The 21,109-nt window shown below is 26.4% G+C and overlaps 4 protein-coding genes and 1 long non-coding RNA gene across 7 annotated transcripts; 2 read left to right on the forward strand and 3 right to left on the reverse strand.

Annotated features, from left to right (window-relative positions):
* Positions 1-157: 157 nt before the first annotated feature.
* On the reverse strand, positions 158-3,566 carry nmdyn-D7 (nucleoside diphosphate kinase homolog 7). 3 transcript variants are annotated; one of them, XM_029301058.2, is made up of 11 exons: positions 3,312-3,566; positions 3,043-3,120; positions 2,831-2,957; positions 2,597-2,763; positions 2,345-2,503; positions 1,747-1,951; positions 1,559-1,679; positions 803-927; positions 611-724; positions 414-521; positions 158-347 (listed from the first exon to the last, which is right to left on the reverse strand). In XM_029301058.2, the coding sequence occupies exons 3-11, from the start codon at positions 2,945-2,947 to the stop codon at positions 315-317; spliced, it is 1,149 nt and encodes a 382-aa protein (XP_029156891.2). In that variant the 5' UTR covers positions 2,948-2,957; positions 3,043-3,120; positions 3,312-3,566; the 3' UTR covers positions 158-314. The 3 variants fall into 3 exon arrangements, with proteins under 3 accessions (XP_029156891.2, XP_085339218.1, XP_085339217.1); XM_085483092.1 differs by having other exon boundaries at positions 2,831-2,947; positions 3,043-3,566; XM_085483091.1 differs by lacking the exons at positions 3,043-3,120; positions 3,312-3,566 and having other exon boundaries at positions 2,831-3,036.
* Positions 3,567-6,258: 2,692 nt separating this feature from the next.
* LOC114929486 (uncharacterized) lies at positions 6,259-8,205 on the reverse strand. Its single transcript, XR_003819253.2, has 3 exons — positions 8,142-8,205; positions 7,267-7,361; positions 6,259-7,172 (listed from the first exon to the last, which is right to left on the reverse strand). It is a non-coding gene; the product is annotated as an uncharacterized LOC114929486 (long non-coding RNA).
* Positions 6,547-8,494, forward strand: LOC114929484 (uncharacterized). Its single transcript, XM_029301043.2, has 4 exons — positions 6,547-6,704; positions 6,848-6,997; positions 7,093-7,378; positions 7,943-8,494. The coding sequence occupies exons 1-4, from the start codon at positions 6,568-6,570 to the stop codon at positions 8,369-8,371; spliced, it is 1,002 nt and encodes a 333-aa protein (XP_029156876.1). The 5' UTR covers positions 6,547-6,567; the 3' UTR covers positions 8,372-8,494.
* Positions 8,495-10,292: 1,798 nt separating this feature from the next.
* On the forward strand, positions 10,293-11,686 carry LOC114929495 (uncharacterized). The gene is made up of 4 exons (XM_029301060.1): positions 10,293-10,476; positions 10,581-10,743; positions 10,981-11,194; positions 11,283-11,686. Exons 1-4 carry the CDS (start codon positions 10,473-10,475, stop codon positions 11,553-11,555), a joined length of 654 nt encoding a protein of 217 aa, XP_029156893.1. The 5' UTR covers positions 10,293-10,472; the 3' UTR covers positions 11,556-11,686.
* Positions 11,687-12,738: 1,052 nt separating this feature from the next.
* On the reverse strand, positions 12,739-20,105 carry LOC114929480 (transferrin-like). Its single transcript, XM_029301037.2, has 9 exons — positions 19,924-20,105; positions 17,310-17,546; positions 16,401-16,697; positions 15,639-15,799; positions 15,234-15,343; positions 14,410-14,802; positions 13,831-14,294; positions 13,356-13,471; positions 12,739-13,245 (listed from the first exon to the last, which is right to left on the reverse strand). The coding sequence occupies exons 1-9, from the start codon at positions 19,979-19,981 to the stop codon at positions 12,919-12,921; spliced, it is 2,163 nt and encodes a 720-aa protein (XP_029156870.1). The 5' UTR covers positions 19,982-20,105; the 3' UTR covers positions 12,739-12,918.
* Positions 20,106-21,109: the final 1,004 nt, after the last annotated feature.

A 21,109-nucleotide genomic window follows, 5' to 3' on the forward strand; every position in this document is an offset into this window, starting at 1 on the left:
AAATACATGAGAAATATCAAGTGTTACTTTTTTTACAATAACTTTTTGTAGATAAATATATTAAAATAATATTTTTTGTATAATTTTGTAAACATGCGCCTTTTTTATTTATTTTTAAAAAATAACTTTTTTTAACAAAAAATTATGTACATTTTTTTGTGAAAAGAAATACATTTATTTCATCACATATACAAAAGAGTATAAAAATATTTTTTTTAAATTAAATATAAATTTAATAATAATTGAACTCTGAAATTGACTATTTTTTTCATATCATACAAAATGTGGTATATTCAAGTATTTGATCGCTTAAACTATTTCTCTAATATCTTAAAGAAATATTCAACCTGAAAAAATCTAATATGAATAAATTACATAAGATATGTGACAAAAATGATTAAAGCTTTAATTACCTCCAATACACCATCTTCCGGCAAGTCAGAACAATGTACAGCGTTTTGTACTTTTGTTTTCCCATACTTGGCTCTAAGTGTATTCGGTTTGATTTGTCGCGCAATGTTCTATCAAATATTTATAATATTAAACAAAATAATTAAGATAATCAAAAGAAAATAATCAAAGGAATAACAAGCAAAGTAATATAACATACCGGATCGATTGGACCACAGAAATTCCTAAAATCAGCAACAATGTTGAAATCCTCATTCTTATGACTTACTTCGATAACAATACATGGACCAGACTGTAATTCAACTACCATTGCCTATAAAAATATTTACGAATACTTTCTTTTTCAAAAATTATCTGTATAATAAAATGTAAAATGCATGCGAAAACATACAGTATACTCAGAAAGCACGCCTTTATAAATTTCTAGAAATTCTTCAGAATTAATTAAATTAATACGAAATTGTTGTACTGCAGTAATGATATAGCCTGCTTTTTGAATATCATCAATAATGGGACCTATATTGTAAGATTAATTTATAAGAATATAGTAATAATTTCGTCAACCATATCTGGCTATAAATACTAATTATTAAACTTATAAGAATATGTATCATGTGTGTCAGATATAGTGCTACAAAGATTAATATGAAAATTTTATTACTTAGATTCATTACTTACCATGGGCGTCCACAAGATTTTTTCCAGGAGGGGACATGTTTAAAATTTTTTTCTTTTTTTTTATTCTTTCTTAACTATTTTAAATTTAATTTTTTTGTTATTTTAATTTTTTTAAATACACTCCTCAAAATAATTAAAGGATAAAAAAATTGTCCAAAAAATAGACAAATTTTAAATAGCCGTAACTTTGGTACGAAAAATGATATATAAAATTTTAAAAAAAGATTTTAAAGCTTGAAATCTCTATTTCCGAAAGGTCATAGCTTTTTTTATTTTCTTTAATTCTGATATTTTTTACATACAGAAGTGTATTAAATATATGCCAATAACTTCCAGTGTTTATTGAAGGAGAATGAATACTTAATTTTTTAACTGATTCCAAAGGGGTGCAAATGCTCTTTCTCTGCGGACGCCCATGTTACTTACATTACTACACAATTAATATATATTAATAAAATGTTCAATTTACCAAGAAGCTTTGCTTGTACAGCATGTGGCTTGATAATACAACAGGTACAATTTTGAAGAACTGCAGAAGTTTTTGGTCCTTTATTTTTATTTTTTAAATTGGGAAAGAAATATCCTAACTCCTAAAAATATACCAGATGACAAAATCAAAATATTCTTAGATTATAAACTGTATATTAAACTTCATACTTGTATTGCCATTTCAATGTTCTTAGATCCATACACAGAGTTATATAATTCATTTTTTCCACAAATTCTTGATAAAGATGTCGTTGTTGAATAAGCTTGTTTACAATTTTCTGGGTCTGCTAATTCTTGCCATCTCATTATACCATTTTCCCCTAATAGCTCCAAACCAACAACAGGGCCAGAGGTAAGATATTTTATCATAGACCTAAAAAATTAGTCATTATAATATATATACAGGGTGTTTCTAAAACTATGTCAGAGATTTTAAGAGCGTATTCTAGAGGTCAAAATAAGAGAAATTTGTATAAACATGGGTCCAAAAATGCTCCCTAAAGTTGGGGGAAAAATTCGAAAAATGTATTGTAATTCTCGATTTTTTCACAGATCGTTGAAAAAATCTTTTTCTCGATATGTAAAAAAGTCTCCGAAAGTTACAATACATTTTTCGATTTTTCCACCCATCTTTAAGGGGACTTGGAGGAAAAAAATTTTTGGATTGTGCCTGACTTGAATGTCTAGACTTTCGATTATATCTAAACATCCTCCAGTACATCCATCACAATTTATTTAGTTGGATTATATATTTCATTATACTTACATCTTATCAGTTGCATCTTTTATAAAATTACAATCTGTAACTTCAATTGCAGTCAACAGCATCATTTTTATATTTGTAATTTGAAAATCATGATTTGTAATATCTTTTATTACTTCACCCATTTTATTAATAATATCTGGTTTCAAAAGTATAAAAAATCTAGAAAAATAAAATTGTCTCAATAAAATAAAAATTTATAATTGATAAATCATAAAATTATAAAAAATATAAAATAAATCCTTTATCCATTACTTTTGCAGTTGTGTTTCTAATTTGATTTTAGTATAATTATCTGCATAACCCATAATTTTTATACATCTTGAAAATATTGTTATTACAGCACCAATATAAAAATCTTTAACTTTAATGCCTTCACATATTGTCCTTTTTAGGAAGATTTTTCTCGTTTTTAAATCAAACTAAAACATACATAGATTATATAAATAATTTTTTCTGCAAATTAATTTGTATTAATTTAATACATACCAATTCGATAGTATTGTTAGACGGATAATAATATAGATAAAATTTTTTCAGTATGCAAGCAACGTTGTCGTACCATTCAGCTTCAAATACATATCTGTCGCTGTAATCTGTAGACATCTTGAAACGACTTTTGTATATTGATGATATATTGTTATTAATATGTCAAAAATCTTAAAAACATTTCATAGAAATCACAAATGGATTAAACTTACATTATAAGATCAACTTGATTGAAACAATACAATTTTATTTATTTCATATATATAATGATATTGTGTTCAAGAGAATGTCTGAAATAATCACAAAGACTTCTATAGTATAACTAGACGGCTAGGCTCCTTAGACCATAGTCTGTTCTTTTCAGCTAAACTGGCTACACTAGTTCAGAGGTTGTCTTTTTCCTTCTAATGTCGAACAAAAAGACAACCTCTGAACTAGTGTAGCCAGTTCAGCTGAAAAGAACAGACCTCACATATAGTACCTGGACTTTGGACTGCGTTAGTGGTAGGGGGCTATTGCCGAATTCAGGGACAAAGCCTAAGGACAGTATGCGATTGGCTACGTTGGTCCCTCGAAGGGTTAACTTTCTTGTCACACATATGATCAAACTATCTCTGTCTCTTTCTCCTAACTTGGCAATAACTGAACAATGGAAAGATAGGGCAATGCGCAGTCAATGTACTATATGGTCTAAGGCTAGATTTCCAGCATTTACTATAGCAAATATGAAATCTAAAAGCGATAGTAGTGGGGAATGCATTTATGAACAACACATCGACAGATTTCTTAGTATTTTATTAACACATATACACGCTGTTACATTTCAACTGGAACATGGCCGTCGTCCCCTACCACAACCTTCTTAACTTTATTCCGCAAGCGCTGCTTAGCAGCAATCTATAGTATAGAATTATAGAAATCTGTAGGAATAGTAGAAAAATAAAGATAAGCGTATAATATAATGAAATGACATACCAATAATATTGTTAATATATGACACATTAATACATTACTTCAAATAATACAAGTTACACAACTCGATTTCTATGATTACTTTGACAAACTTCAATTAATTTAGTTATTAATCAACCTAAAGAATAACTAATTACAAAATTTCTAACAATATAATTATTGTATAAAATATTATTATTTACACATTTTTTACAATTCCTTAAATAGGAATTAAGACTCTAGACATCACACAGGATATAACGATTTTTGATTGGCGCTTCGATGCACCATGTAATTGAGCTTGTTCGAAAATCTACCGTCAAAGTAGAATAGCATATGATTGACCAATCAGAACAAAGGAAATTTTTGATAGTTTTTTTTACTAGTTGTGTATTAGCATCTGCCAGTAACTATGGTAATAAAAGAAACATCGTAAACTGAATATAAAATATATGAATTAGCTGTCAGTATGAGCAAGGAAAAATTTAGAGATAGATATAAAAGCATCGAAATGAAATATTATTCGGTTTCCTTTGGATATAAATTTTACTATATATGTATATATGTATATGATAATGATATAGGTATAACAATACACACAAACAGATTCGATTTCAGCAGTCGATCTCTTAGATCCTGCAAATAGCTGCTATATACATTGTTTTATTTTTGTTTTTAAATGTCCTAAGCCGGCCCTAAAAAAGATTTAAGAAAATACATACAATAGCTATATCTAATATAAATTATTATAAATAACATATATATGATAATAATAATATGAACATGCAATAATAATAACATATAATAATAATATATATGATTACACACAAAGATAATATATATTTTTAACAAATCTTATATAAATAATTATAAAAATGATACTAATATAAAAAAGTGCTAAAACAGGAATAATAATGTAACGGTTTAATATATTTCTTTGAAAGTTAGCTTATTTTGTACAATCATATGCACAATACAATATAATTATTTATTCCCCGTTTTTGTAATGTTGTAATTGTAAATTGTTTGACAATCAGTATAACCATTTGTTTTATCAAAGTGTTAAATTTATCAAGCACAATAATTCCGTATCGACTAGCATGCTATTGTCGCTATACGTGTGCCTACTATATATATATAAATATATATATATATATATATATATATATATATATATTTCAAGAACTACAAGATTTACCGGAAATAATAACGGCATATTATAATTCATACTCAAGCTATCGATTAAGCCTAGAAATAACTCAATCCATTCAGTGGTTATATGTGAACTGAAAATATCGAGTACTCTCAACTATTCGACTCGCGTAAAAAGACACGGCATGTCTTTTTTTTTCTTTTTTGGACTTAGACAAGACACTACCGTGTCTCTTAATATTTAATATGACTTATATAAAAAAACGATCTCAACCCGAAAATGACGATGTCGTGGAAATGAAGGAATCAAAAAATATCGATGCACAGAATAATTTTGATATGCATGAAAATGATATCCATCTCGATGAAAAACCACAAAACGAATGAATAAAGGAGAACAAAAATATTTCGATGGAAAATGATATGGTTTAAATAATAAGGAATTTTCGAAAGAATTGTAAGATAATATAATAAGTTGTCAATAAAAACAAATAAACAAAGTTTACAGAGTATTAGCTATAGTAATATAAAATAAAATTAAATTAAAAACATAAATTGATAATAAACAGCAATTTTAGCATACGATTCAAATAAAAACAAAAAAAAGCAAAATATGAACAATAATTATTTTATTAAACTAAATTTTAAATAAAGCAGACAAATAATACATAATATAAATTAAGTGTAGATAATTCAAACTCCTTTTTAAGCATATTTATCAATATATTTTTTCACAAATGTTATATAATGTATATAATATAATGTAATATAATGTTATACAATATAATATATAATGTGTGTAATATATATTGCTTTATATATTGTTATATGTAATATAAATATTATACGAAATGTAATGTATTTCTTGCATTAAAATAAAAATAAGTTATATATTCTTTGCTTCTATAACCTTAATATAATTTAAGAAAATAAAAATACATAAAACAATCACATCACATATACTGTACATAAGGTATACATACAATATATTTCTATAGAATTTTATCATATCATTTAGGGGAATTTTATCATCATATATCGATATAATATATTCTCTTTCCTGACATTGATAATGAGAAACAATTTGTGTATTGTTACGTACAAATACAAATATTTTCATACCGGAGTGTTACGATTTGTAAATTAAATTAGAACGATTTCGTCAAGCGACATGTATGCTGTTTAGCACGACTGCACTGACTGAATATGTTTTGTCTGTGAAACTGTTGAAATATATGCATATACATATATATATGTACATAGTATGTATATGCATATGTGCATATATATATATATATATATATATATATATATATAGTCTCAGAGATATAACGTTGTGTGCGCGCGCGCGCGCATGTAATCATAAAATAATAATTTATGATAAGCATTAACATTGTTTAATTTGGCATCGTTTTGCTGAGAATGAATAATGTATCATATGACAAAGATATTATCTACAATATATGTATAAACTTATACAATAACAAAAGCATCCGATAGTTGTCTTTAACAATGCTAAATGTATATAGACAATATATTTCCGACTGCTCAAATAGTAGTTACAGTTATAAGTCTATATAGAGGACATTCGCTTCAGGACCATAGTCATTCATTTTCAACGATCAGCAAGTATAATGTTACGTATTTTAACTTTGGTTCTCTTTCTATACTTGTCTTCTGTTATGTCATCAGAAATAATGTCATACGCAAGAGTATCGAAGAACGGACAATTAGCAAGAAGCTCTCATGATACTTCTCCGTGGATTACTAGGTACATATTATATATGTGTGTGTATACACACACACACATCAATACTAATTTCAATTCTACTACTAATAATCAAATGTAATCAGATATTTTTTAAAAATATTTTTATAAGGATTGAATATCTCAAAAAACATTTGTGCACTTAGGCTATCAATGAAAAGCAATAGGAGCGTGGAAAACGAAAATAAAGAGAGAAGTATAACCGATGTTGTTATCACAGTATCACCTGTTTATATGCCAATCAAGGCTCCAAAATTACAGAAAGGAGAAGCAATTAATTATTCAATCACTCCAAAGTAAAAATTCAAGTATTGAAATATAACAGCGAATATAACAGTAATATAAAAACTTGTATCAATAATTTATTGATTATTAATATATTTATGTGTAGATATTCTACGCTGGATAATGACATGATAGCCAAGCTAGACGTTACAAGCAAAAAATTGATTCAACATCGATTTCATCCACCTGCAATTTTTGAGCATAACGTTGCACATGCAAATAGAAAACCACAGAAAGAAATATCAGATACAAAAAATTCCTTAAATGCAAATTCATCTACCTTTCTCGGTCCAATCTTCTCTGGTATGTACGAATACAGTCCATCAGAATTTTTCGATGATGAATCATCTAAACCAATGATTAGCAAATATCCATCTACGGATGATAAAAAGGTATGTAAATATAATATTTTACATCAAAAATATTTATCATTATTATTTATAATTATTCTTAATAGATAAATCAATAAGTTAGCTTATTCTTTTTACTGATTTTTTATTATAGTTAATATTATTATATTAACTATAATATATATAATATATGTATAACGTTAACATTATAATATCCTTAATATAATGGAGCCAAATAATCTCTCAATTCTCAAGAACAATCTCGATTTTTTCTCTTATTGTTAGTTTTTACTTTTCTTATTACGTGATGCATATATTATTCTAATAATAATATATGCATCACGTAATAAAAATGTCACTTTATGCATGGTATTTTCATTCTAAGCATGTGTAATTGAGTGACAAATGTAAAATTGAAAGCAAAGCAGAAAGAAAATGTTAATATGAACATTAAGAATTACAGAAGATTGAGAATATAAATGTTAAGAATAAATATATTAAGAATATGGAATATTGAGATTCTGTAATGTATATACTCACAACTACGGTTATTTTAATATACTCATTAAATATTTTTTTATATATAACTTGAATTTTATCGAATAGATTCTAGATTCCTATAAATCACCACCGAATAAGTATCACACCGAGCAGGAAAGTGACTATCTTAATTACGACAGTGCTTCTTCGTATGAAAATGACGAACTTGGATCAAAACCCGTGAAATTCGTCAACTATTATGAACATTCACCATCATTCACGGAGAAAGATCCATATGAACACGATTTAATATATGAAAACGTACCTGAATATCATCATCACGAATCCACAACGACAGAAGAACCGGAAATGAATGATCAGCGACTCGATAAAAGACCATATTCGTATTACTTTATAGGCAAAAAACTTTGGTATATACCTCTATACTTTAGCATTTATTTTATCATATACATAGCTGCGCTTGTATTGAAAAGCATCGCCAGACATAAGATCAACTTTCCGGCTAATTTAGCAGAAGCTGCAACACATAAGTGAAGCGATTCGAATGAAGGATGATGGTCTTTTACTGAAAAATACTTGAAGGAATAGAACGATTCGCCAAAACATAAAAATTCCAAAGACTAATAAATTACCAGTGAAAAAATACCGAAAAAGCCATTGTATGTGTAAATATTTGTTATTTTCTCTTCCTAAAAAGAATAAAGTAAAAATATATTTGAAAACTTTTGAATAAAACTAACAGAACAATAATTGATATAATTAAATTAGTTTATAAAACGTAAAATGTATCGTTGAGATAATGTTTGTAATAAATATGTAATTATTGTTTATTATATATGTATATTTATGCATAATGTATATACATATATAACTTATGACATTTTTAGACTATATGCTAATTAATGATGTATCGAGTAATGGTTAAGTATCTAAAAATAAGTTTATATTGTTTAATTTTAAGTTAATATTTATATTTTGAGATGAATTGCGGAAAAAGAGAGAGCTAAAGAAAAGAAAATTGTACTTATTAGCTACGATACAGCTATTTTTATTACTTCCATATTTATTATTTTTTTTTTATTATAATTGATTTTTGTTCTTTATTCGTTTAATTATTTATTCACAAATAAAACAAATATAACAAAATAAACAAGGTGCTATATAATAACTTTGCATTTGATAATTGAAATATAAACGATGCTTTTCAGATATGTAAATCTATTTTTCACTTAGATTATTATGAAAAGAAATGGTTAAATAATCAATTTAAATTGTGAAATTATATTATTCTCTTAGATTTATCAAATTTCTGATTTCTTAAATTCTTATAATCATTCAAATTTTCGGTTCTTTAAGCTTTCATATAATGCGCGCATTATAATACCTACTACATCAAATATAAACATGTTGTTAAAATAATTTATGTAAACAATATATATATATATATATATATATATATATATATAATATATATATGTATATACATATATATACAGGGTGTCCCATAATTCGCGAATCACCTTTCATGGGCAGATAGAGCGTGTTAAACTGAATAGAAAATTCATGTATCATTTTGCGATATTCGCAATAATTATTGAGTTATTTATTAAAATATCTAAACGAATAAGCAGGTAGAAAGCATTATTTGATCGAGAGGCGGTGTCATGCAAAGAACGGCGACCAATGTAGTAGCGCCGAAAAGTAAGATGATACTTTTGATACTAAGCGGCATATAACAAATAAGTCATCCGACATGCACACAGAGTCCGGCCTACCGCTATCTACCCGCTCATTCGTTTAGATATTTTAGTTAATAACTCAATAATTATTGCGAATATCGCAAAATGATACAGAACTTTTCTATTCAGTTTAACACGCTCTATCTGCCCATGAAAGGTGATTCGCGAATTATAGGACATGTATATATATATGTATGTATATATACATATATATACAGATTGAATAAACAATTAATTATTAATAAGAACAAGATTTATCATCGATCTAGAATATTTCATTACAACGGAATTAAAATTTAAAAATATGCTAATAAGAAAGATCTGAATGATTATAATAAATATATTTCGATCCGACTTATTCCTTGGTATATCATTGATTTTTTTAAATTGAAATTGACAGTCATAAAAGTATGTAACGAATTTTAAATAACACATATAGCAGCGTATAACTATAATAATTGGATAATGTGTGTATGTGTATGATTTTAAGAATTTTGCGCCTTATGAATAATACCTTCAGCATTATTCTAGCTTCTATCAATCAAGCTCGATGCTAAATATTTTGACAGATTCTACCTCTAAGCGATGCATAAGATCTGTAACAATTAGAGCTATTAGCGCTTAGGGATTTACTTAACGTTACCGTCGATACAGTTATCGGTTCGCAAATACTGAACAAAACTGGTACTGAAACTAGGTTCAGAAATCGTTTAGTTTGTCGACAGACTTGATAGCTAAAGGTTTTCCACTTCAAAGCTTTGCATTGTTTTACTTTTAATTAGTGAAAGCTTTTACTGTGTGTGACAGAGTGCATTGTAACAATTGTTAAAGTAAAATGATGCCCATCGCGCGTATTTAAAAAGAAAACATACGATACATATACTTTAAAGATTAACATGGGTCAGTATTTTATTTACAGTAAGAGTAAGAGAATCTATTTTTTATATATTTATTATAAATTATACATATTTTCACTATATGGATAATATATATTAATTTCTCAGATTCGGTAAGCAACGGATTAATCTGTAAATTTATTTTGTTATTAATTTGCATCTGTTACATCTCTATCGTATCGAGTGAGATTAAGGATATGAAAGAATTGATTTCAAAAACAGGAATATCTAAAGAAAATCTGGAGCTAGGTACAATTGCGGAGCCTATAAGGTAAATATATAAATATATGAAATATATAATATATTATATATAAATATATATATATATATATATATATATGAAACTTTATTGTTTTTCGTCATTTTACTTTGATTCTTAATCGAGCGTAATTGTTAAATTTTTAATGTAAAAAAAATAAAAATAAAAGCATACACGTAAATAATAGTTGATAACTAACGATTTATTAGTCTATATTATTACTAATAATAAGTTACATTTTGTTAACAGACAAAGCAAGGCTTATAGATCAAAAGATTACAGTACTAGAGGAGATAACACTGACTATCAAGACCATTATAGCGATGACACCATGAATCACGATGACGAGAATGATCACAGTGACATGAAAGCAATAAGTCAACCGAAAGTTGTGGATTATTGGGCCGGCTATTATGACTTTCTAATAAACGAAGGCAGCTATAAATTCTGGGCTGTTTTTCAAGTATATATATGATTCAAAATTTTTCCTCTTTAATTTTTCAATTTTATAATAATATAATTTTGATTAAACGTGTTCTCGCTTGCATCAGCTCGCGACTGCGGCTTTGCTAATTTACAGCGGCTTCGCAGCTCTCTACTATGCCAAGGTAAATCCACCAACCACGGATGATTATTTTGATGATATATTTCGCCGGCGACGACGACGAAGAAGACGTCGTTCACTTTCGTGCGAACTCGCAGCTCCTGACAGATCTTTCGCTGGTCTCGATGCTACCACATTTCAGAGGATAATCCAAGCTCTTGACGCTGAACATATCGATTGTTTTAATCATTCCTTTAATGTGAAAAGAAGAACTCATTAGCAAATAAAAAGTAGACAAAGAGTGATCAAATAATTTCGATAAAATAAATTTTCAAAAATGCGAACTAGAAATGAAAATACGAACAGCTTAAGAGTAAAATACTTTAACACGAAGATACATAATCTATCATTAATTTTCTACTCAAACTTAACTATACTTTTAATTATCAAAAAAAATTAAAGAAGATACAATATAATTTTTATTTATTAAAATATGCAATTGATCTTGATTGATTTATCAAACTAATAGTGATAAAATAGTTCGATATGTGTGTGTTTTTGTGTGTATTTGTGTTGTGTATATTATTTGTGTTTAAACAATAATTATATAATAAATAAGCTTATATTTTTTATTTAAAATATGTATAAGATACTAATATATATATATATATATATATATATATATATATATATATATATATAAGATACATGCAATTAAATAAAGTTTAATTAAGAATTAAGTTTGCATCGAAAGTTTGCATAAAAGTGCCATCAATTTTTTATGGCTTGCTAAGATATCTCTTATGATTAAAAGTATGTTCACAATAATTGAAAGTAAGAAGTTCACATTGTTCTAACATTTATACAGTAACTCTTATTCGTCATTCATTTTATATATACGCTTGGTATAGTGAAACTTAATATTATTATATTCTTATATTATTAATAATATTATTATGAGTTAAGTTTACACAAAGCTAAATATGCCTTAAAACTTCAAAAACTAACAAAACATTGTTTTGTTTTCATATTTAAAAGAAATTAATTCACTAAGAAATCTATCTCTAAATTATTTTATATTTATGAAAAACGTCAATTTATCTATAAAAATGCGCATAATAGTATAACAAGTATATAAATTTTATACATATAACATATTTCAAAACTGTAAAAAACTATAAAATCATGTACAATTAATTTATATATTAATTATTTATTTAAAACATTTGTATTAACGTATACACACACACATATTTGATATATTATGTTATATTGTATAAATCCTTTTACCATATTTTTTTAACGATGGATTTATCGTAGCAAGCAAAATTTTACATGTATAATCAAAATGATATACATGTATATGTATAAAATTAGTTGAAGAAGCAATTCAGTTAAAAAATACTATATACATATATGTACATTGAAAAGATTAGGTGTAAGGTATAAAAAATAAATGGAAATTTTAATGAATAGAAAAGTAATAATTGTCTTTATTTTCTATTTTGTAATGTAAAGAAATAGTGGTTGATGTTGTTATCTTTTAGAAATGGTATAAAAATTGATAAATGTATAATAATTATTAATTAAAAATATATAATAATTATATCTATTTCGTACATATTCAAATAATACAATTCGAATTAATAATGTACGTGATTGAAAAGAAAGTGATAAAGAACAACTAGAGCAACAAAGACGAAATTAGCGGTCGCAAAAGAACCAATCGAACATTGTTCTACGTGACTAAAAAGTTCTTTATAGGCAAGCACTGATTTCTTTGTCGATGATGTAGAAACTAAACCGGATGTAGAATCTTTGAAGAGAAGATTTAACGTGCCATTGAATGGACCATAAATGTAAATTGGTCTCCGAGCGCTCACGCGATATCCTAGCCAATCTTCTATCTTCAACAAAGCCTCGAAAGTATCCGTCTTAAAAATCTGCATATCAGTTTTGCGACCAACAAGCTAAAAGAATATTGCAATTTATTTATTTTTACAGTATAACAGCACGCACACAGACATGCACATATATACATATGTATATATTAATATAATTCTTGAAAAATTAGACTTACTTCGCTATCAATTGTTACTGATAATGCACAAAATTCGTCAAATTTGAATCCTGGAGTTTCAGCCAAACTTCCATTTTTGCACAAGATACGATATCTATTCGAATCGATGTTTCTCTCTATAAAATAATAACAATCAAATATTAATTATCACATAGAAAAAAGTTATGAATTTTTCAAAGTAAATGTATATACTTTTCCTAACAGTAAATAAAAAATTACAGCAATAAGCCTTTTAAACAACATTACAAAAATGAATCCAAAGGAATATTGTTCAAAAAAATGAAGTTAAAAGTTAAAAAATAAGTAAAATTCTGTGATCTTGAATTAAAAAGATGAGAGTTATAAATATTTTAATGAATTAAAACTTTAAATAAATATATAAACGTTTTCAATCGTTTTTATCGTATATCTATAAACATATCTATCAAAATAAATAACATTTTTTATATATCTATAAAAATACATTGTTTTATACCGATATTTGCCGCCTCGACGAACGCCACATCGCCGGCTCCTTCGCTGAGACATTGCATGGCTCCTTTATCACCATAATAGCGGTTAGTTTCGTTTACTGCACAAGAAGTATTATTTTGATACCGACATGCCGAACAGAGCTTGGACGATATATCTGCGGGAACAGTAATGCGCGAGTGATCGGCGTCTTCTATCCCGGGAGTACAAGCGCCAGACAAGAGTTTGGACACCAATAATGGATAATTGCAAGACTTAGATGAAATAATGTTATTCGTCCTTGCAATATTGATGAAACTTAACCAACTAATTCCGCTATATTCCGGGAAACATGCTTTTCGATCTTTTAAATCATGAAAACTTTTTACTGGATAATTGTCATCCTTAGGCTCGCGCACTACCGCAATTATCACACTATTCTTGTCCATTTCAGTTTCGCTATACAAAACCGTTGATAGACCATGAACTCTGCATAAATAAAAGAGAATGTCAAAAATAATATTAAAATAAATTTTATATATGTATTCTTCAACAAAGTTTTTCTCTTCTTCTTTTTTACTAGATATATTCTATTTTCGCTTACGTTCGCGCTAGATAACCATAGTTGGAATCAATGGTTATTATATCCGCTCGATTTTCAGCTATATTGCGAAAACATTCAAATGTGGAATTTGATTTAATGCAGGAAATGTTCGGTTCCACACCAAGGGCTTTCGCTGCTTTCGCTACCCATGTGCATTTATTGGTCTCCAAATCACCAATCGTGCACCAACGAATGGTTGTACCGCAGGTTTCAATGTTTGAGATATCGGTTTCTCTTCCTTTGCTTAAGTACGTAGACAGAGACATTTCCGTAAGATCGACAGCCAAGCTATCCTCTTGTATAATTTTACTCAGAACAATTTCCCAATCATTTTCTTTAAACGGCGATTTCAGCCATTTCAACAAATCATTCTTAAGAAGTTTTGCAATTTCCCTAAAAAAATTAAAAGTACAATCAAACAAATTATTTTGAAAAAAAAATTTTAGTATGTAAAATAATTGTCAGTAAAAGCTATATCATATTAATTTTTTTTGCGATATAAATATAAATATTTTTAGATATTTTTCAAAAGAATATAAATACCATTACATTATGTAAAAAATAAATATATTAAAATATAAATTGAAAAAAAGGTTATTTCTATGAATTTAATCATCGATATAAATCTTTTTCTCTTATTCTTATATATATATATATATATATAAGTACATGCATACACATATAGATTAAAAATATATAGATAAATATTAAATGTAAAATAGCAACATAACTTTCAAGTATCTAAATTTTGAATAAAGATTCTTTTCTCTTCTGATTCTTTTTGTATAAATTGCTGCAAACTATAAATATCATTATTCACTTACTTTCTAGCTGCGATTACGCTCCATGGTTGTTTGAGCCATGCACAAGGAGTTTCGCTGCTTAAAGGAAGAAGGTTACCATTTGGACATAAAAACTGGAATGTCGCATTTGTCTGAAACATAGAATAATGTGGATGTAAAGTAATAAAATATAATCAATATAATTATAAGGAATACAGATACATATCGTAAAAGAATATATTATATATATATATATATATATATGTAAAAAGAATATACATATACATATATGTATATGTATATTCTTTTATATATATTAATTATATATATATATATATATATATATATATATATATCAATGTAGTGCGATTCTTATATAGTGATTCTGAAAACTAAGATTAAATCTAAAGATAATATCTGTATTCTAAAAACGAAATGTTCGCTTACTTTGAGGTATTCACGAACATAGCTAAGCGCTACGTATGCGACTTTACCATTACGACGAGCTAGACATTCCAGTGCTCCGAAATGTCCGTGTTTTTCCTTATTATTGTAACTGCAAGCTGCTTGATTATCACAAAGAGCGCATAACTCTGGATACTTATTTTCTGTAAAAGAATATAAAAAATAAATATTATTATTATATATATATATATATAACATTTATATGTATATATTAATAACTTTAATTTTTTTGAAATTGTTAACAAGGATAATATATGTATATTAATGGGAATGAGCCCAAATCATCTTTATTTTGATATACATATATTGTCAAAATTATGATTCTGAGTAAAGATTTTAATCATCACTTATTTATTAAAGAGTTAGTTAAAGTTTATATACACGTGTTGAAAATTCTGCTTCTACTGCACACGCGAGTGTATTTTGTTTACGTAATATTTTTTAAAATACAATTTATCTTAATACTTTGTACATGGATAGCTTGACTTTTTCTTCAGTAATTTGAATTACTTTAAATCGAATATAAATATGTAACATTATATCTTTATACATATATCATCAGTGGCTGTTGAAAATAATATAAAATCGTAACAAAACAATCCACAATTAAAAGAATAAGTACGATTCGTTGTCAGAATCTCAATCTCTAATATATGTAAAAACTGTAATAATCTTTTTAATGTGTAAATATTTTAATGTCAATTTATAATTAAACTTTTTTTTAATATTAATTTCTTAACTTACTTAATTCTTCATCGATAGAATTGTCAGCGGACCATTCACCCGGCCTACAAGCTTTTCCAAAAAAATCTCTAAGACTTCTAATTTCATTTTCGATGACAGTTACATTTTCTTGGCAATGTGGACGATTTACCGTTTTTTCAAAATACTTGAGAATATAATCATTCCACCATTGAGATTTACTAAAACCAGGATGACAAAAGCCACCATCTTTTAAAAGTTTAAGACGTTCTCCAGGGCTAACGACCTTTTGCGTTAAATCTGCAGGAACCACTGCCACAGTTTGGAATTCAAACTCATCTGTAAAAATTAAATAATACATTTTACTCATATGTATACATATATTTTATCATTACAATGTGTAATGACATATAATTAAATTCTAACTTTGCCTTTAATAAGAATTTCTTCTGCTAGAAATACATTTTGCAATTATTTCTAATGCCGACATACATATCAACATCGTTCAATATCATTATTATTAAAAAATACGATTCAGCATGTTACGGTTTATTTTTTATTTAAAGACGTAATACTTTATTTGCTTATTTAATCTGTAATAAGAAAAAAAAGATTATACAAGATGTTTCTGTTAATTTAAAAAAAAAATATCTAAAAAAAGTTGCACTGTTCGAAAAGATAAATGCGTGATATAAACAATTTTTTTAATGTAATCATCATCAAGATAATTTTAAGGTAGCTCAATACTTTTTAAATAATACTATATATTTCTAATTTGATAGCATTATAAATGGTATTAAAATTACAATAGTTTAAATTTTTTTAATAGTTCTTATGCCATTATAATCTTCAAAAGATGTATTTGCAAGGTTAAGGGGATCTATTATAGTACTGCACTTAAAAACAATTAAAAATAATTTTTTGTCACATTTTTTTAAGTTTTTTTATTACCTTCCAGCTTATCCTTGTGTCTCAACTGAAGAATAGGTAGAATGTCTGACGGATAAAATTGAAATGCCAACAAGAGTTCTTCCGCATTGAAAACGCCAAAATCGACCGTTCCTTGTGCTAAGCGAATAGCACATTCGGCACTATCCGCTACGCGCAAACACGATACTTTACTTTCCCCTCGTTGCAAAGCATAACACGCGTCATCACTTACTGTATCTACAGGTGCGCATAATTTATCTGAAAAAATTAAAATTTAATTAATATATAAATTCAATTCAAATAATTCTTTTATATTCTTAAAGCTCATAAAAACGCGCATGTACTTTCAATATAAATTAATAAAGTGCTATGAAAGTTTAAAAAAAATGTTTAATTAAAGAAGACAATATAAAAAGAATAAAAATTTAATTAATTAACACATAATAACAATTCAAATTTTTTGGTTAATATATAAAGCTATTTAATATTTATGAAAAATTATGAGAATACATAAAAGTAAAATAAAAGTTGTCTAATTTTCTGAACTTATAAACACGTAAAAACAAATAATTCTTTATTTATCTATGTTGTGGAAAATTTTTATGTCGAGAATAGAAATATTTGATTTTTATTTACAATCAGTATATCAGTATTTCATTAAATATATTTATTTATATATATATCAATTGTAAAAATAGTATATAGAAAATAAATTTAAATTTTTAACATATAACAATAATGATATAATAAATTTTTAAACAATTACTTAAGCAAAATTACATTTTAATTTTATAATGTAATATACATACATTGGTCAAAAAAATTATCACAACACGCAATAAATATCAAAATTTCGCGTAAATTCAAATAAGCGTATCTTCGCGAAAAATTATCGTATTTGAACAAATTTTTTTTGTTTTAAAAGGTAAAGTCTCTATACTTTAAGAAACTTTTATTCGATTTTGATTTCATCTTCTCCCCCTCTCTCCACTGTTCCTTTAAAAAGGAAGGTGCAATGTGTTTTTTTCAAAAAATTACAAAATTTGACGAACTCTACGGGGTGAAATAAATTTTTTTCGTAAATCTTATCCAAATTTTCATAGAATATAGATTTTTTCCTATACAAATTTAAAAAAAAGCAAAGTTCGTACAATTTTTGTTTTGGCAGAGTTACGTCATATCAAAGTTATCTATGCATTTTTTTGCAAGTATCATCAGCATTAGCGCGATATTCAACGCACACCAACGATGATTGCGCGACAAATTGCTAATGAAGATCTCTCTCACAGAATCAGTGATCAAACAATTAGAAGACGTTTACGTGAACGTGGTTTAAGATCGCGAGTTCGACATTTTCCTCTTCTAATGTATGGAAAAAATGTATGATTCATAATTTACTTCGTATTCTTTCTTTTATTAAAGTCTTTTTCGTTATCTTTATCTTTACAATTTAATTTTACGTATTTACCGTATAAATTTAAGTTGTCTAATTTTGTGTCTGTTTATAATATAATATATTGTAATAAACGTACATTATGAAAGTTATAAAAATTCAAGAATTTTCTGTAATCTATATATTATATAAAAAATCGATAGAGCTAGCAAAAAAATACAGATTAACTTTATTGCAGTGATACTGATATATCAAATCTTTTACACATATACATACATTACCTAGAGATTTTGCGTAATATTGTGTATACGTGTATGTGTGTATGTGTGATAAAAGCATCGAAATGTAAAATATATTATATAGTTATTAAAAGCATATCTATAATATATCCATAAAATAATAACTGAATCTAATATAATCGTACATTGATGAGACTCTGTACTTCAATTTTAATGAAATCATTCAATCACTATCAAGATATTTATTTATCTGATACTTGATAGTGTCTAATAATGCAAAAAAATATGCCATAAACGTTATCACAAGTTGATTAAAACTTCTTGGAGTTTAATCGTACATTAATATATTAATAACTTTTAATATAATGCTATAAAAATATATTTTTTATATAGAAAAATATATATGTATATATATATTTAATTCTGACTTTTATTTTTTGGAGGAAAATAATTAAGAATTCCTTTGTAGAATATTTAAAGAATTCTATTAAATAATGTATTTTTAGCATAAATTATTTAAAATGTGAACCATATTTTGCTGTATGATTCTATTATATGCTACAAGCAATATAATCGCGAATTTCTTATCAACTTTGCTATTTTCTCTCTCTTTCTCTCTCTCTCTCTCTCTCTCTCTCTTTCTCTCTCTCTCTCAATATAATAGTTTATAAAACGCAAAGCAATTTTTTATTTTTAGAATATTTTGGGAGAAACATGATAAAGATTAAATGTACATAAATATATTTATAATATGATATGTATAAGCAAATAATTATTATAAATACTTCTCTAAAAGTTAATTTCGTTGGTAGAAATCATGACGCGCACAAAACATACGACATTTATTATTTAATTTTAATTAGTGTAGTTTAGTTTTTATATTTTTAGAATTGACATAGAATTCTATATATTATCGTCATAAAATTGAGCTATAAAATATAAAATAAAAATATTTTATATTACATAATATATTAGTTAGTATACAATAAATTAGGTTACTTACAATCCTGTTGCGCACATGCAACCCCAAAAAGCAGAATAATCCAAACGATATTTCTCATCTCCGATTTGAAGACAATTCAGCAACAGTTTGATACAAACTGCCGCAGCAATCGAATCTTCTTTCTATCGCGAATAGCAAGAGCGGAACTAGGTGTGTCGTTTGGTTCTTCACACGAACCAAATGATAAGAAACCTGCGATAACGAACGCACACGCCCTGTATATAGATATACTGTTATATGATCACTTCTGCAATCGCATTGCCCTATCCTTCGACAATCGAATCGTTGACGCAAAGTGTGAAGCAATAATCGTGAAAACAATGTGGCTTTTATCTCATAAATCTCTATTTCAAATATTTTATAATTTATAATTCTATAGCCTGTAGCTCTCTCAATGTAGAATTTCCGATGTATAGAATTTTATACTTTTATATCATATATATATAAAAACAAATCTTATATATATGCATATATATTAGTTTCTTCTAATATGTTATTCATATAACTTTATGTCGAATTATAAATTGTGAATATATATATATATATATATATATATATATATATATATATGTATATAAAAGAGAAAACTCTTATATAATCACAAAGTTATAATTTTATTTATATATAATTCCAGACATAAAATGTATAATTAAATCGGTTTTTTATCGATTTTTTATTTTTAGATTTATTATTGTATTTTCCTCTCTTAGAATTATCAATAAACATTTTTAGAATTTCCCGTGTACACATTAGCTTTAATTATTTTATGACGAAAGACGCTGATTCATAATGTGACGTGATACTATATTCTCAGATACTGAACAACGTATTATCCACTTATCAAATGACGATAACTTTCCGCGAAAGTTAGTATACACGTTGATGACTAGATGAGCTTCTTTGAGAAAGAAACATTCATTAATTGAATTTAAATCTGTACAAGACTTCTAGATTAGTAATCTAAACAAGATAAACAATGTACTATATATTTCTAATATATTTTTAAGATGTATTTACATTTATACAGGTCTAATCTACAACATTTTGGCTAATAAGAGTATCGGCAATATAAACAATTTTTCAATAATTACAAATATAGGTATGCGTGTAATTTTTTTGATTAAATACATGATAGTTGAGTAAACTCTTACGAAACTATAGGTATGTATGTATGTACATACATAAT

This window comes from Nylanderia fulva, unplaced genomic scaffold (assembly GCF_048542155.1).
Source record: "Nylanderia fulva isolate GAGA-0341 unplaced genomic scaffold, ASM4854215v1 Scaffold23, whole genome shotgun sequence".
Classification (NCBI taxonomy): domain Eukaryota; kingdom Metazoa; phylum Arthropoda; class Insecta; order Hymenoptera; family Formicidae; genus Nylanderia; species Nylanderia fulva.